This window comes from Osmerus eperlanus, chromosome 24 (assembly GCF_963692335.1).
Source record: "Osmerus eperlanus chromosome 24, fOsmEpe2.1, whole genome shotgun sequence".
Taxonomy (NCBI): Eukaryota; Metazoa; Chordata; class Actinopteri; order Osmeriformes; family Osmeridae; genus Osmerus; species Osmerus eperlanus.
This window is the reverse complement of record NC_085041.1, coordinates 851,224-867,580: the sequence shown is the minus strand read 5'-3', so window position 1 is coordinate 867,580 and position 16,357 is coordinate 851,224. Positions and strand designations below refer to the sequence as shown.

Genomic DNA, 16,357 nt, shown 5'->3' with positions numbered 1-16,357 from the left:
AAGAAACCTACATCGTGGAGAGGTGATGGCTTTAAACACAATCCCAACAAGCCTTTACATATAAACACGGTATCTGGAACACTGGACTCTACACGCGTGTGCTAGAGACCGTAGTCCAGTCAGGTCAAGAGGTGATTCTTCAAAGCTGCTGGGGAGCTCTCCAGGGAGGAAGAGGCTTGTCAGTCAGAACGGTTTAGGTAGAAGCTAACATATAGTTTGGTTCTAGTTCCTTTCACATCAAAGTTGGCTCTGATGCTGTGTCGACAAGTGGGGAAGTGTGAGGGATGTTTGTAGATGTAGGACATCTCTACAGGCAGAACAGGAAGTGTGAGGGATGTTTGTAGATGTAGGACATCTCTACAGGCAGAACAGGAAGTGTGAGGGATGTTTGTAGATGTAGGACATCTCTACAGGCAGAACAGGAAGTGTGAGGGATGTTTGTAGATGTAGGACATCTCTACAGGCAGAACAGGAAGTGTGAGGGATGTTTGTAGATGTAGGACATCTCTACAGGCAGAACAGGAAGTGTGAGGGATGTTTGTAGATGTAGGACATCTCTACAGGTAGAACAGGAAGTGTGAGGGATGTTTGTAGATGTAGGACATCTCTACAGGCAGAACAGGAAGTGTGAGGGATGTTTGTAGATGTAGGACATCTCTACAGGCAGAACAGGAAGTGTGAGGGATGTTTGTAGATGTAGGACATCTCTACAGGCAGAACAGGAAGTGTGAGGGATGTTTGTAGATGTAGGACATCTCTACAGGCAGAACAGGAAGTGTGAGGGATGTTTGTAGATGTAGGACATCTCTACAGGCAGAACAGGAAGTGTGAGGGATGTTTGTAGATGTAGGACATCTCTACAGTACAAGAGAGCTACACATAATCCTGAAGATTTTCAGCAGCTGGAAATAAAACTTTGGAATTTAGCAGCATGGGCATGAGGGGCCTCTGGACGTATAGCATGAGTGTGTGTGTGTATGAGTGTGTGTGTGTATGAGTGTGTGTGTGCATGAGTGTGTGTGTGTATGAGTGTGTGTGTGTATGAGTGTGTGTGTGTATGAGTGTGTGTGTGTATGAGTGTGTGTGTGTATGAGTGTGTGTGTGTATGAGTGTGTGTGTGCATGAGTGTGTGTGTGTATGAGTGTGTGTGTGTATGAGTGTGTGTGTGTATGAGTGTGTGTGTGTATGAGTGTGTGTGTGTATGAGTGTGTGTGTGTATGAGTGTGTGTGTGTGTATGAGTGTGTGTGTGTATGAGTGTGTGTGTGTATGAGTGTGTGTGTGTATGAGTGTGTGTGTGTATGAGTGTGTGTGTGTATGAGTGTGTGTGTGTGTATGAGTGTGTGCAGTGCTGCTGACTGTAAACCAGAGAAGGCGTGAGCAGGTGAGGGAGGAGGTTTATGTGAGGACACGAGAGGCCCCACAAGGAAACTTCTGGCATGAATATCCAACTGAACTTCTCTTACATCTGCAAAGTATGGTAATAAATACCTACCCCATCCCAACCCCCCGTCCCAAACCCCCACCCCCGTCCCAAACCCCCACCCCCGTCCCAAACCCCCCCCCAATACTAGCTTCAATATTCTGATGAGGATCAAGATGAACAGAGATAATTCAGACACTGCCACACTTCACCCACATGTATTCCGCACGTTTCAGCAGATATCTACAGTGGAGGCCTGTGCTCCAGTTAGATTAAGTGATCTTCGTACAGTTCCAGCTAGCAGCTGGAGCCGCAGGTTTATATAGGGACACACAGACTCTCACTGGTGGGTTTCCTGTCAACTCTCCTGGTAACAGTCGTGAAGGGACTCTGACATAACAACCGGTAGTCAGTTTGCCTCTGGGCAGCCAAGCAGGGAGGGAGAAAACAGCTTATGCAGATGTTTGACACTTTTTCAATCGCTCTGAGCACACAATTAGTGGGTTCATGGGAAGACTGGGAGTACAGAGTTTCTGTCTAGAATCGTTTCTGACACGTCTTCAACTTTAACTGAGATTATCCTGCTTCATAAAACCGCTAAAACACGATAATCAGAGGCCAGACATCGTAAGAAAACACTGCAATAATGGCACGCAGTATATCGTCAGATGGCGGTGTGCTGAACAGTTTATGTCCATCTGTAGTTGTTGCAGAAGTTGTGTTGTTTGTAGGTGTTGGGGAGACCCTGATTGGAGAACTTGGGTGGATCGTGTTCTAGAATTTAACATTCCTCATAATCCCTGATACAGTAGGAGACATTCCACAATGTTATACCATCTTAGCTTAAATTAATGTCTTAAATCTGACCCTGTTTTTGAGATTTACATTTTACAGCGACACATATTGACGACAAGTCATGTCGTCGCAGTGTCTGCCATACCATATGGCCACATTTTGTCATTTTCACATTAAACAGGAGATTTCCCGCAACAAAATCTTTTTGATGATTCTAAAACTTCCTAACGAACATCAAGATTACATGCTTTTCTTAAACCGCTGAAACTCAAACAACATTTAATTATTTCCGGTTTGACATGCTGGAAGACACCGCTTTAATGCTCCCATGAACAGACAAGTATGTCATGTTTACATCCAGGGAACTTGCTGAGATGAAGTGTTTTAGAGTTAATCCTGAACTATTCAGTGAGACGACAAGCTCATATATGGGTCTCCTCAAAGCCGTGTTCCAGTGTGACATCACACACCGTGGTGATCAGCAGCTCGATCACCTGACACTAATCATCCCTCCCCTGACCAGTGCAGACAGCTGCCTAGAAACAGAATCCTTCAGTAAAGATCGTAAGTGAGAATCAACTACTTTAATTTCAGATAGTTATAAATAAATATTAATATGGTTGGGATCTCATAGAGGGATCCGGCTTCATGCTACTTAATTTATATTTTTAAAATCATCGGAATGCTTATTTCTGATGCTAAATGAATGGATACAGACTGGAATCGGGCTAGTAATGAGAAGGTTGCTGGTTCGATTCCCGGACGTTCAAAATGACGTTGTGTCCTTGGGCAAGGCACTTCACCCTACTTGCCTCGGGGAGAATGTCCCTGTACTTACTGTAAGTCGCTCTGGATAAGAGCGTCTGCTAAATGACTTAATGTAAATGTGGATACACTGGCGCTGATGCACATGTGCTACTCCCCAGGACGTCTCCTAGCTTCATCAAGCCTTCTTGTCTGACCTTCTTCCAGGCTGTATCCGATCTCCTTACAAGCTATGTAAACCTGATAGGGTCAAAGAGATGTCTGAGATGTGTGTTTCCTGCTGAGGGCTTAAAACCAGGGCAGGTTAGACCAGTGACGCTGCCAGGAGACCTCAAACCAGCCCCACTGACCCTTCCCTACCCTGGCCCAGTTTATGACCCCCACCACCCCTACAACCCTGCCCTACCCCGGCCCAGCTGCAGGGCCGGTAAACAGGGCCCCCGACCGCCCAGTCGCCCCCCAAGAGAGGCCCAGGACAAAGGACCCCCGGGCCCTGCTCTGACAAAATGAATTGTCCCTAATTTGCATTTGTGCTAATCCGCCGTTTTATATCAGATGGCCCCAAAATTTGATATAAAACAAAACAAAAGGCCTCGATAATCTGTTCATAAAGACTCCTTATCCTCTGATGAGCAGCGAGACGTCTGCAGTAGGCTTGGCTTGTTTGGATGTTTAGAGGGCAAAATGATAACAGTAATATAGTATGAATAATTAAAATAATAATAATGATATATCTTAAGAATATTATTGTCATATTCATATTATTATCATTATTATTCTTACAAATAGCATCTTGAAAGGCCCTCACATCTTGTATCTTAAAGACAATCTATTGATTTACTAAGCACACCTTCACCTTGAAAACACTAGTATTTTGCATAACTTTGACCCAATCAATGTTATTCCCTATAATATTTATAAACTAGCAAAAATCTTATTTCAAAAGCTTCTAGAAATATTAATCAAATTACACCTTTGACATATATAAATATAACAACTGTTCTACAGATTAAAAGTAGACATGAATTGTCAACAAAAGTTGCAGACCATAATGAACTACAATTTATTCTATGTACGGCAGTAATCAATTTACTTAAGTTTTGAAGTGGCCACCCAAATATTTTGCCATTTAATCCTCTTAATTCACAGACAGTTGAGAGTTAAAAAAATGTTTTTAAAAGCTGCTGTAATCATGAAGTAAACCCTGGAGGACCTGGAAAATACCAAACAAAATCATGCAGCCGGGAACACTTGTAGCGTGTAGCGTGTAGCTCGAGGACACAGAGGCAGGCGATGCTTGCTCAATGCCAACGGTCTCTGTCTGAGAGACTCAACAGAGAACTAGCAGGAATGCTGACAGGCTGTTGCTAGGGTTTACTTTCTAGGCACAAATACTCAGATCTAATAAAGACCTACTGGCTCCAGCACCTTTTTGTACTTGTAATAAACAAGCAAGGACTCTACATTGTAAACGCCTTGCTCCCTCGCTTTACACCCCCAAAATAGGCCTGTTAATGATTTTATCATGTAAGAAATTAAACTGCACAAACTTTTGTATTTATTTATATAGCCTACTTTGTGGTTCATGTAAGTATATTACATCTTATATAACTCATGATCTACAAACCATGTATGTAAAAAATAACGTTATGTAATTTGATGTGCTCCGTGAATGCTGCTTGACATGGCTGAACTTGACACACACGTTGCATGTAAACCAGAACTATGTCAGGCGTCTCAGTTTCTACCTGTTCCTATCAACAGATGACACAGCAGAATTATGGTCTTTAACATGTAAAAGGCTGCTAATAGAAAACAATCTAGCTTTTAAAGGTGTTTTTTTTCAGGAACAGAAAAACCTACTGGACCCTGAGCACAGCGTATTTGAAGACAGACATGTTTCACAAAGGAAGCTGGCCGAGGGCAGTAAGGCTGCAGTTCAGACCGCAGGTCCCTCAGGAGAAAGGTACCATTTCTCAAAAATAGGCCCCTTACTTTTGCCCAATTTCATAACTGTTTCCCGTGTTTTGCAACTTGACAGAGGGGTTCCCTGGGGGTGAGTCCCACATCAGAGATCATCTGCAGCCTAGGAGAAGTCTGCTTGAGTATCAGACAAATATAAGCAATTAAATACGTTTTGTTTGAATTAAACTAGCTTTGTTTTAGCTGTCCCTTCAGACAGATGTTCTTGTAGGTAACAGAGTCCTCTGTGTCTCAGTGTCGGTCATCCGACCAGCGACGGTCTAACAGCTGTTTTGTGTGGAAACTATGGAAAGCAGGTGCTTTTATGCTTTTCATTATATTTTCTGTCATCATCTAAATGTTGTACTTCCTGTTTTTTTTTTTCCTTTTCAGTTTCAACTGACTTTCCTGACTATTTCAGTTTGTTAGCAACATACTGTAACAGAAGAAAAACCCTTGGTTTGCATATTCATTTGATGATTATGATAGACTGTCAAACCTTTAAAGCAGCACTTTACAGTTACTGGTAACCAACCCTGTGTCCTCTTTATAGAACAAAGACCAGAGTCAGAAACAGGTTTATTGACAATTAAGTTTTCACACAACCTAACAAATAAACCTGTTTTGGATTCTCATCTTGTTCTATAAAAAAAAGATAAATTTGACCATTTCACAGCTCTGACTGATTAATATTAACCAAAATACTGACACTTCCCTCTAAAGTACTGTATCAAGTGATACTTTACAAACCTCATTAGCTTCACGTTAACACAGAACATATTATCCAGAGGCCCTCTGAGAGACTTGTCGTTTAAGTTTTATCTCACATTTTGTGATTCTTCCTCTGGAAATACCCCTGGTCTGGGACTCATTTGTAATCTCTCTGAATGCAAAGTCAATTAGCCCGCTGTAGAGCTGTGTGTCTTCACTCTAATGTACGTGTAATTAGCTTGACACTCGAAAAAATATTCTAAAGTGGACTCGAGAAAAGGTGGCAAACCACAAGTTACCTACGGTATATTTGTCTCTGTAGCTGTGCCTGGCCTTGAACATAATAGCTGGGGTCAGAAACATTAATATCAAACCTGTCATCCCAGATGAGTCGCTTGCTGTGAGGGGCAGGTTAGTATTCTACAGTGTGAAAAATACATAGAGGAAAAAAAAAAAGACTATTTTCTTTTCTGTTCGAGTCCAAATGAAGACTGGGCCAACTGGTGAAAGATAAAGTCGGTGGTTGGAACACACAGTAGCGTAAACAGTGCGTCTTTTCTGTGGAAACATCTTGCTTGCTCCCGGCCGAGTCTGCAGTGATTAGCTTTACTCCCTTTATGCAAGACTTTATTTAAATCTCCCCCCACTTTCATGACTTTACTCCACGAACAAAGCCTTCGTTTCGTCTCCCACTCTCTCCCCATCAAAGAGATCCAAGGGCTGGGCAAAAAAAAAAACAGACCTTGAATTCATCTTTTAACTTTGTGAAATATACCAAAATAGAGAGCCTTAATTAATACCATTTTAATGCAAAGATAAGTTAAAGTCATATTCCTTATCAGTGGGCTTTTTAGGACGAAAAAAATTCACACAGTAACTATGGAAACCCGTGTACAATAGAACTGCTATCAGCCAATTAGGCGGGTGAGAGAACACTTATTACTTTAACAAATACCTCCTAATACCCTCTAAAAGAAAATTAGCAAATGACCATATTGCAAACGAGTTGTTGAGGACACCATCCACCATTCAGGTATTTCTGAATCTAAAACTGGCGGTGTTTGGCTGTATATGGATAATTTAACAACAGCTAAATGAATTAGTTATTATTGCACCATAACAGTAGAGGGTGAATCCCTTCCTTTGAGAGGGAGGGGCCAGTCCTTGCTGGTAGTAAATAAATCATTACCAGTTACATTATTCTTGTGGTTTTTACTATGACTTTCAAGCGTTTTAAAAGAAGTTTCGGGGAATCTTTATCTAGAGAATTCATCGTTGCAAACAACTCACAGACCCTCCCTACCCTGGCTGAGCCGTGGGAACGTGCTACAGGACGAGCACGTGGGCAGTCTCACCTGTGTTCAGATGAAATGCATGTATGTGGAGACTGGCATTGTGATGTGGCATGAGACAGGCGCTCGTCCTACCTCCAGCATCAGCGTGGGCAGGGTCTCCGGGATGCTTGTACGGGTTGAACTTGGGCTTGGGTGCAACCACAGGGGCGAACTTCTTGGGGGCCTGTTGCTGGGAGACAGAGATGCTGGGGGTCCCCAGGGCGGGCGTGGTCTCCACCCTGGCCGTCACCTTCCCCGGTTGGTCTCCATCACTGCTGGAGGGGGTCCACATGGTTCTGCACAGACAAGAAGACCACTGTTAAGGTTTTCACTGCTCCAACAACGTCCACCAAACTCCAAACATGTTAGGGTTTTGAATGTTTGGAAAGATAACAGTCCCACTGCCTCAGTACGTCACACCTCACAAACACAACCTCACAAGAGCAGCTGTTGGTGTTAGTTTGAGGAGTCTGAACAGGTCTTTTTTTACTGCTTCTCACAGATAAGTCGCTGCAGTTCTGTATATGATACAAGTGAAAGCAGGACTGGTATACTTTAATTACGCATCTAAACAAAAACATGACACAAATTAAAACGATTCTGCAGACTGGAACTGAGCCTTACAACATGGGTATTTCAAAACATCCCAAAGAGACACAATGCTTTATGTTTCATGTCCGATGTTAACAAAGGTTTCTGCAACCCCTGCACAAGCTGGCGGCACAGCATGTGTTCCTTCAACACTCACACACACTCACATACACACACACTCACATACACACACACTCACACACACTCACATACACACACACTCTCACACTCTCACACACTCACAAACACGCACACTCACAACAGCATTCAACAGGAACAGCGAACTGTGCCCAATCAGAGGTCTGTTGGGACACATTAAGTTAGCTACTTAGAGCGGTCATTAAAGACTCTAAATGAGTGTGGCCTGCTTGTGAAAGGTGAGATGCTGGGAGATATTCCACTCTGCTGTTTGATGGATGAGAAGGCTGAGGGTTAGCTATGTGGGCTGACACACTAATCCTCGTGACCACAGACACCAGCCTTGTGAGCTGAGAAGCATTCAGCTTGACTCAAGGATAGAATGTCAATATCCAACCCGACAATCAGCCTTCTGTCCGGTCTATCCATAGGTCTATGAGATCCTATTTTTATAATAGTACCTATTAGGTCAACATGTTTGTGTTGTTGATACTGAATATTACATAAGAGTCACAACTGGAAATTGTCCAATTCTTTATTGAATTTTCTCTTAGTGGATATTTTGGAAGTGGTGTTGCAGAGTATTTCTGTGAACGCTGTAGCCTAACAAAAGGCTGTCTTAGTAAATCAATGCATGAAAAGTAAAGGGCGATCTTAGGAAGCTGATGCAACCAAGAGGGACTTGAGACTTGTTCAATAACTCTGAGAGAAGCCAGAAGGAAAACTCACTGCAAAACAAGATATAAAAACGATAAAAGAAATCCTAGGCTCATAAGCCGAGCTTCTCTTGAAGGAACACAAACATGTCCAACGCCGTAACAGATCCTACACATCCCATCTTCATCAAGGTTCAACCTGACGTGTGTTTGATGAATTCTAAACAAGCCTGGAAGTTAACAGCTTATTGTGAGGTCATCTATCTGCAAGCTTGTTATTATGGTGCAAAACTCACTGGCAGCAGTAAGACAAACTTGCACAAGCTGAAGCCACAAACAGCCTGTATTTCACCATCATCTCAAGCTGAAATTGGTTGAAATGTGAACTATTTTTATGTCATTCTTCCTTCCTTCTTTTAGTTGTTTATTTGTTGCTCTGTGTTCTGGTGTTTGGCTGTTTATTATCTTGCCTCTGACGGATCCTGAGTTTACGTTCTCCCTCTGGAGCAGAGCAGAAAAGCCCACGCACAGTCCTTTTAATATCTGCTCAAATCCCTGCTCTTCACGCGTCGCCAGACGCTGCTTTACCTTCTCTCCAGCTCTCATAAACACCGTGTTTCTCACACCCACCTGTACCCTCACTGAAAACACTCTCATTCATCTCCGCTCAAACTCTTCGTCTAACGCATTCAAGAGAAGGGTTTTCATGTGTGAAGAAAGCATGCCACTTCTTTGTTGAACACAACCTATCTCAGCTGCAGTTTACACCGTATGGATTCTATTGTCCAGATGTTCAGTGCGAGGCACTTAAGGCTGTCCTAAACAGGGCTTACCCACATCGAGCCTGTTAAGTAGTGGCAACACGCCACGCCAGGTTTGACAGAGAGATAATCGCTCACCTAGATGAGGCTTACCGTGTCTCTAACTGTAGCACCTCTCAGACTAGCAGACACCTGTGAGCAGGATCACAGACACAGCTTCACCCAGGGGATCAATACAATCTGGAGAAAGACAGACTACGTTTATTTTCTATTGATCGTTTGATGATTAGACAAGCAGGACGTGGTCTTTATATGTGCTTCTTGAAAAAGACCAGCTAAAACTCATTGCTGTATTACCTTTACACCCCTTCTACCCCACCAAGAGAACCATCTAAATCCAGCCCGCCCTGCCCTCTGACCTTCGGGGGCTGTAATTGGAAGACAGGATTAGAGGGGACCAGGATGTTCCAGATCATGTGAGCGCTGTCTGACCACACAGCCAACCACAGCGTTCTGAAGTGTCCACCCTGCGTCATTTACTAAAGAAGGAACTCGAGCTCTAAATATCGACGGTTGTTGCAGGTTGCCTACAAATAGAGCGATGAAGGGTTGCAGGCCATTTCAAATATTTTCCTCAATAGAGGACATTAACACAATACAACACAATAAAACGATTACTGGTGCGTGCTGGGTAAAGGAGTGACTGGTGCATGCTGGGAAAATGAGTGACTGGTGAATGCTGGGTAAAGGAATGACTGGTGCATGCTGGGTAAAAGGGTGACCCAGCAGAATCCTGGAAACACAGGGGCACATGCTGAGACCGGGCGACGTGGCAGCAGGGCCTTTCGTCTGACTGAAGCAGAATGAAAACGGTCTTACATAACAGCTCTCTTTATTAAAAGCTATATTCTCCTTCTGACACGCGCAATTACTCACAAAACAACTTCCTCAGCCCTGATAGTCTGACATTAACACAGAATAAATCCTATTAACCGATATTCATTTCACTTTAAATGTCATCGCTCTGCTTTCACAGTATGTGCCTTAAACAATTGCGACTTAGAACATTGTGGAGCATAAAATGTAAAGAGCATGTTTGAACAGCTCATCGCACACACATCTTTGATACAACGTTGGGTTTCACATGAGAGTGATCTGTCTGTTAGACTACATCCAGTGTGTTTACTTCACCACATCACGAATGACAACTGTTCAGGAGTCAGATGTTCTGACACAGAGGTAATCAGAAAAGTGGATTAATTCACGTTGGTGGACTGTTACGCCCACTTGATGGATGGCCGATTATGCTTCTGTAAAAGATGAAGCATTGAGACTGAACCGAAGAAGGAATCCCTGGATGATTCCAGTCTTGAGATAATCTACTATCAACAGCAGAGAGCACAGAGCAGAATCTAGGCTAAGCAACAACAAAAATATACTTGTGTGTGATTGACACAGTCTGGATTCACACAGGGGTCAATGCCAGAGCGAGATGTCTGAACAATAAGCACTGACGGACAGCTTGTATTTCTCAGTTTTGATGGAAGTCTCCAAGAACATAGGCTTACGTTATACATCATGCATTCATTTATACTCTCCCCCTCTTCTGCTTTGATCCGAATTCTGCAGAGGACACTTCCCACACACCGCACCCGGGAAACAGTGGAGACCGTGGCAACAACACAGCTGAAAGGGGCGTGTCCCTCCGTACCCCGTGTCTCCCTGTGTGGACGCGCCCCGCGGGTTGACGTACCCCGTGTCTCCCTGTGTGGACGCGCCCCACGTGTTGACGTACCCCGTGTCTCCCTGTGTGGACGCGCCCCGCGGGTTGACGTACCCTGCGTGTGTACTGCACGGTTCCACTGCACGGTCAGGAGCCGTCACAGTGGAAGTGCTGCAGGTGATGCTGACTCATCCTTCAAAGCAGACGGACTAAATGGGCCGCAGAGAGAATTGGATTGTGGCAGAAAAATGAGAACGTTCAAAGCTTTTTGAAAGCTTTTACGCTTTCGAGAAAATGTTCCTGAAATATAGGGGTTACTTCAGTAGAGGGGTTGAGTGGATTTGCTAGAGAAACAAGCAGACTGTCAAGAACCAAAACAGTGTCAAGGAGATCAGCAATACACAGTTACTGAAATCAAATTTAAAAAACGATTCTATCATTACAAAACAACCAGGGATCCGTAAACCATGATTCCGTCCAGGATCAAACACAGAGTTATGGTCACAGTCTTCCTGTCAGCTGGACTGTGTAATCGATCAACATTCCAGTAATCTTAAAGGAGCACGATCTGGAATGGATTTAATCTCACCTATCTGTTCTGTTTAGCTGTAATGTTGTTGAATTTCTCGTTTGCCTGACTGATTGTACTGACAGACGGGGTCCACACCAGCTTAGTCATGGTGCTCTGCTAGTCTACTGCTAGCATATGTGACCTAATCCATGCGTCTGTGTAAAACCTTGACCTCTGACCCCTCCATGCTGGTGGAACCCAGAGACTAAACATAGCCAAGTCAAAACAAACATCCAAAGTCCTTCGGTTCGTAGCTGTGAGATGTTTCCCGTCCTGTACGCTACACGTGTTGAAGAACACCTAGAACCAGGGAGAGGGGGGGAAACCTAGGAGGCCATCTAGAGAGAGGTGGGCACTAGAACCCCCCACACATCCCCGCTTCACCAGGCAGCAATCACAACAACACTTAACATAGACACAGAGGGGGAACTGGAAGTTTAGCATTCTGTAGCTGGTAGGGCGGGGGGGTCATGGGGAACTGAGAGAGAGAGAGAGAGAGAGAGAGAGAGAGAGAGAGAGAGAGAGAGAGAGAGAGAGAGAGAGAGAGAGAGAGAGAGAGAGAGAGAGAGAGAGAGAGAGAGAGAGAGAGAGAGAGAGAGAGAGAGAGAGAGAGAGAGAGAGAGAGAGAGAGAGAGAGAGAGAGAGAGAGAGAGAGAGAGAGAGAGAGAGAGAGAGAGAGAGAGAGAGAGAGAGAGAGAGAGAGAGAGAGAGAGAGAGAGAGAGGGGTTGCTACGTGGTTCGGGGAGGAGAGTTGAATTAGCACTCATATGCTATGTGACGCAACGTGCGGGTGTTCAGCCATGCGAATAAAACAGCTTTAAAAATTTAAGATTCCCATCTGTGAGCCCGGCAGAGCGCCCTCGCCGCACGGCCGCGCGGCTGCAGACAGCTGGTTGAATGACTGAGCAGGCTAACACGGCATCACACAGACGCCAGGCCTCTCCCGGACCGGCGCTGTTTCCAAACAGCGCCGAGTGAAGAGTTCAAGTGGTCATTATGGATCCCGAAATGTTTTGTGCGCGGGGGTAAATATTTGAAAGTGCCGGAAGGTTGACACCATGCCACATGTTGACGTATTAGTAAAAGCAAACGGCTGCTTTGGAAGCTTTCCAAGTGCTGAATGTTTAATATTGGAAGTGGAATACCCGTGTCAGAGCATGAGAAGACTAGAGAGAAGTCAGGGTCTGAAATCCAGCAAGGGGGAACATGGCAGCATGGTAGCACTGTTACAGCTAGCTGAGGAGGTTGGGATTAGTTTGAGAGATTCATCCTGAGGTCTTCATCACCTAGACCCCCTCCTGCCTGAGGAGGGCTGAACGAGCCACTTCCTGAGAGAGACCAGTTTTGGGAGACGCGAGGAGGGCCGGTCTGACACACAGGAAATACATTGAATGATTAAAACACCCTTTTGAGAAGTGACATCCTTACTATAGTATTCCAAACCTCATTCCAATCCAACAAGCTTGATTCATCCACACACTGGCCTCTTCACACAGCTTCAAACATCGGGTCAGCACCGGCCAAGCACAGCGAAGCAGACTCTAGTTATCCGTCCATCTGAACGAGGACGTTATCCACTACCCACCTTCTCACACGGATCTGGACGTGACAACAACAGCAAGGGCCGCCGGGCAGAATCAGCCTGTTTGTTGTGTTGACGCAGCGGGGATCAGAGCTCAGCGGAGGAGAGGGTGTCAGTCAGTCATAACCGATCGTGTCTGCTGCCCCGGCGCTCTCTACGAGCTGACAAGAGGAGCGGAGTCAGACAGGGCCAGACAGGCAGGCAGCTCTCCCAGGAGACCAGACCAGACTTGTTGAGTCAGTTGGAGAGACCAATACCAACGTCTCCTTGCCTGTTTCTCGGTCGGCCTCGTGACGAGGCTCTCAGTGATTTCTATCGAACAATAGACACCTATACAGCGGCATGCCATTTGCCTAATATCCCATTCTGCAATTATCAAGAGACGGGAGATAACCATTTAAACTGTCACTTTGTACAAATTTTACATTGCAAATTACACTGTTGCTCTCAGAGACACGGCCAATGTAAATCTTGTTGAAAAGATGTAACTGAGAAATGCAAACATTTGCTTCTACAGCCGTCCACTCTGTGGTCTGGTAAGCTCCCATTAATGAGGCTTGATATAATGAGGCTACGAAGATATGAAGGATAATCAAGTGGTGAACATGAGCTGTTGTGTGGATGTTACAAATGAGATATACCACTGTGACAACCGCAAACGATACCCTCCACCTTCCATCCACACACGGGGAAAAATATGGTTAAAAGATTGATAAATAATATGCTATTTCTCCCGATATTTTATTCATGTGGTGTCTTAAATATATGTGTTTTTGTGTACACTCAAAAAAGGTCATATTGTTCCGACCAATTTTCTTACTTACTTACTTACTTTCTTACAATTCCTACTTAAAATGAAATTATTTCAAATGCACACAAACCAGAATTGTAGCTATTTTTCTGTGAAGAAATCCATTAATTTGAGGACGAATGTTGTTAAGTGTACAGAATCCAGACCTCTTATGACCTATTTGTTAAAATATCAGATGTCGCGACTGCTGTAAACATTTCAAAACTTATTTTTGCTGTTTTTAATGATTTAATGGATTGAAAGGATTTTAGTTTTGGTTTTAATGCATTTAATACTGTAGCAGTTTACTCGAGATGTTGCCCTTTGCTCCCCAATGACAGATGCATGTATAAACATAACCTGTGTGACTCTAATGCTGAGCGACAGCTTGTATTGGCATGGGGTGTATCAAACAGAATCGGGTGGCTTGCATAACTGGAGTATTTGCTCCTTGAACTGAAAGAGTTGAGAAGAACGTCTCTGGAGTGTGTTACTGGAGTCTCTGGAGGGCCCTGAGTGACAGGGGGAAACAGGCTGCATCACAACATAACCCTGTGTTTCTCCCACACAAATGAGAGGTGCCAATCCAGACATACTCAAAGATTTGCATGAAGAATAAAAGAAAGTCTGGTTCCACATTTTGCAATCTTTCAGGAAAGCATTCATGCTTCAAAAGTGTATATCTCCTTGCTTGTAACTACGGGAGTTTAGAGCCAGTGTTTTGACTGGATTTTTAAAAAGTGGGACATCATTTTGCTCGCTAGGCAGACGGTTCAACCAAACTATCTTTCCAGGAAGCATTGTCCATTTCAGTGAGCAGAAATATTAACAGCACTAATGAAGCTCCTCAGCAGGGTAAATAAAGTCCCAGCAGCTGAAGAACAGATTCTAGATTAGATTGGAGTTTCCAAAACAAAGCCCAAAAGACTAAAATGCTCCAATTAGTTATTTGGTAAAATAAACATACACACACTTCTTAAGACATGTTGCTTCTCTAAACTCTAACAGCAGGTGTTGACCCTCATTCCTGCATCCCTCCCACCACTAACCCCAGCAGGCTGTGCCAGGGAGGATTCACCTAAACCTTACAGTACGTGTTACTTTCGGGGGGTGCAATTATAATCACCCCATGTCTGGTCACCTGGGCCGTGTTGACAGGAGGACAGAACGGAGTGTGAGGGGCGTGGCAGCTGTGTCGGGGTGGTTTAGAGGATGGCCGTGGGCCTGTGTGTTCTGGAGAGCTCTAGCAGAGAGCTAGTCTCATTAGCATCATGTCGGCACCAACCTGGACTGCTTATCTTTCCTGAGGAACTCGTTTTTTATTTAATTAACACCTGCAAGTCCACGTGGCGAGAGTAGAAAAAAAACTAAAAAGTAAGATAAAAAAACTCATAAGAAAACATATAACATGTCTGAGGGAAACCTTGGAGTCCTCAGCTGATGCATCATCAAAGCGATTCATCAGAACATAATTGGCCTTTTCCTAGAGCCTCTTATCACACAAACGAAAGGAAATCCTTATCTTCAAGCAGGGTGGATTCTGCGCTAACCTGCACAGGTTGAAATAAAAAGATCTGAATAGTACCTTCTTCATCCTTGCTTTTATAATCTCCAGTATTCATTTCTGAAATTAATAACAAAACAGTGAAGGTTAAAACCCTGCTTGAGATGTAACTGTGTCTTTCTTCCTGATGTGAGCTCACAGCAGGGGCTGCTATGAATGTTGAAACAGATGCTCCTATCTACTTTCAGTAGTTAGAGATGGTCTCAGATCCCAACTTTTTGGAGAAGTGAGAAGAGGCGAGATAAGGAAGGTGAGGGTAAATGTGTTTACACTGACAGTCGCACATGCCTGAATACACTGTTTGCCCATCAAAAATTTACTGTCAACAGACAACCATCCTGTTGCTTGTGAAGGAACAATCTCCAAGACTACTACAGCTATCACTGGAAATCATTTATAGATGAACAGCTGGCTACTTGTATCTTTCATACAGCTTGATAATAAGTAGCTCAAGCACTCCTCTTTCGATTGACTAACAGTAGCTAGACAAAAATAACTTCACACAGGGTGGGTTACAGCTTAGTGGTTAGAGGTTTTGGCTGCTGCTGGCCCCGGGTTCAAATCCTGTCTGTTTGCTTTGGATAGAACTGTCTTTATATTTGATACCTTTATAATTTTGTATTTGAGATGCTGCAATTCAAACACGCAGACACTGACAAAGGAGTTGTATTGTGCGGTAAAGATTCTCCGTTCAGCAGAAAGACTGAAGGTGAACCACACGCTCAGACTGAGACGGATGTGAGGAGGACTGTGGCCCTGAACGCTGCCACACGTCCAGTGTCTCGCCGGCCGGGGTGGTGATCCCTGGCGGCGGTTCTGGTGTTCCCTGGCGGCGGTTGTGAGCAGAGGGGAGGACAGCCTGGTCATTTCAAGTCCCATCTCTATGACACGGTGCGCTGTAAATCACTTCAGTAAATATGCAGTGTCGGCTTCAAGATAATGTTTGTCTGTGTTGGTTTCATCACATTAAACTGACTGCACCAAACCTTTAGG

General features: G+C 44.2%; 1 protein-coding gene across 4 annotated transcripts in view; it reads right to left on the bottom strand.

Annotated features, from left to right (window-relative positions):
- The window catches only part of lpp (LIM domain containing preferred translocation partner in lipoma), a 118,878-nt gene that overhangs the window by 66,897 nt on the left and 35,624 nt on the right, over positions 1 to 16,357 (bottom strand). For all 4 annotated transcript variants that reach the window (XM_062450874.1, XM_062450872.1, XM_062450875.1 and 1 more), the window contains one exon: positions 7,082 to 7,284. In XM_062450874.1, coding sequence (XP_062306858.1) covers positions 7,082 to 7,280 — 199 coding nt within the window. In that variant the 5' untranslated portion in view covers positions 7,281 to 7,284. The remainder of the gene's footprint in view (positions 1 to 7,081; positions 7,285 to 16,357) is intronic.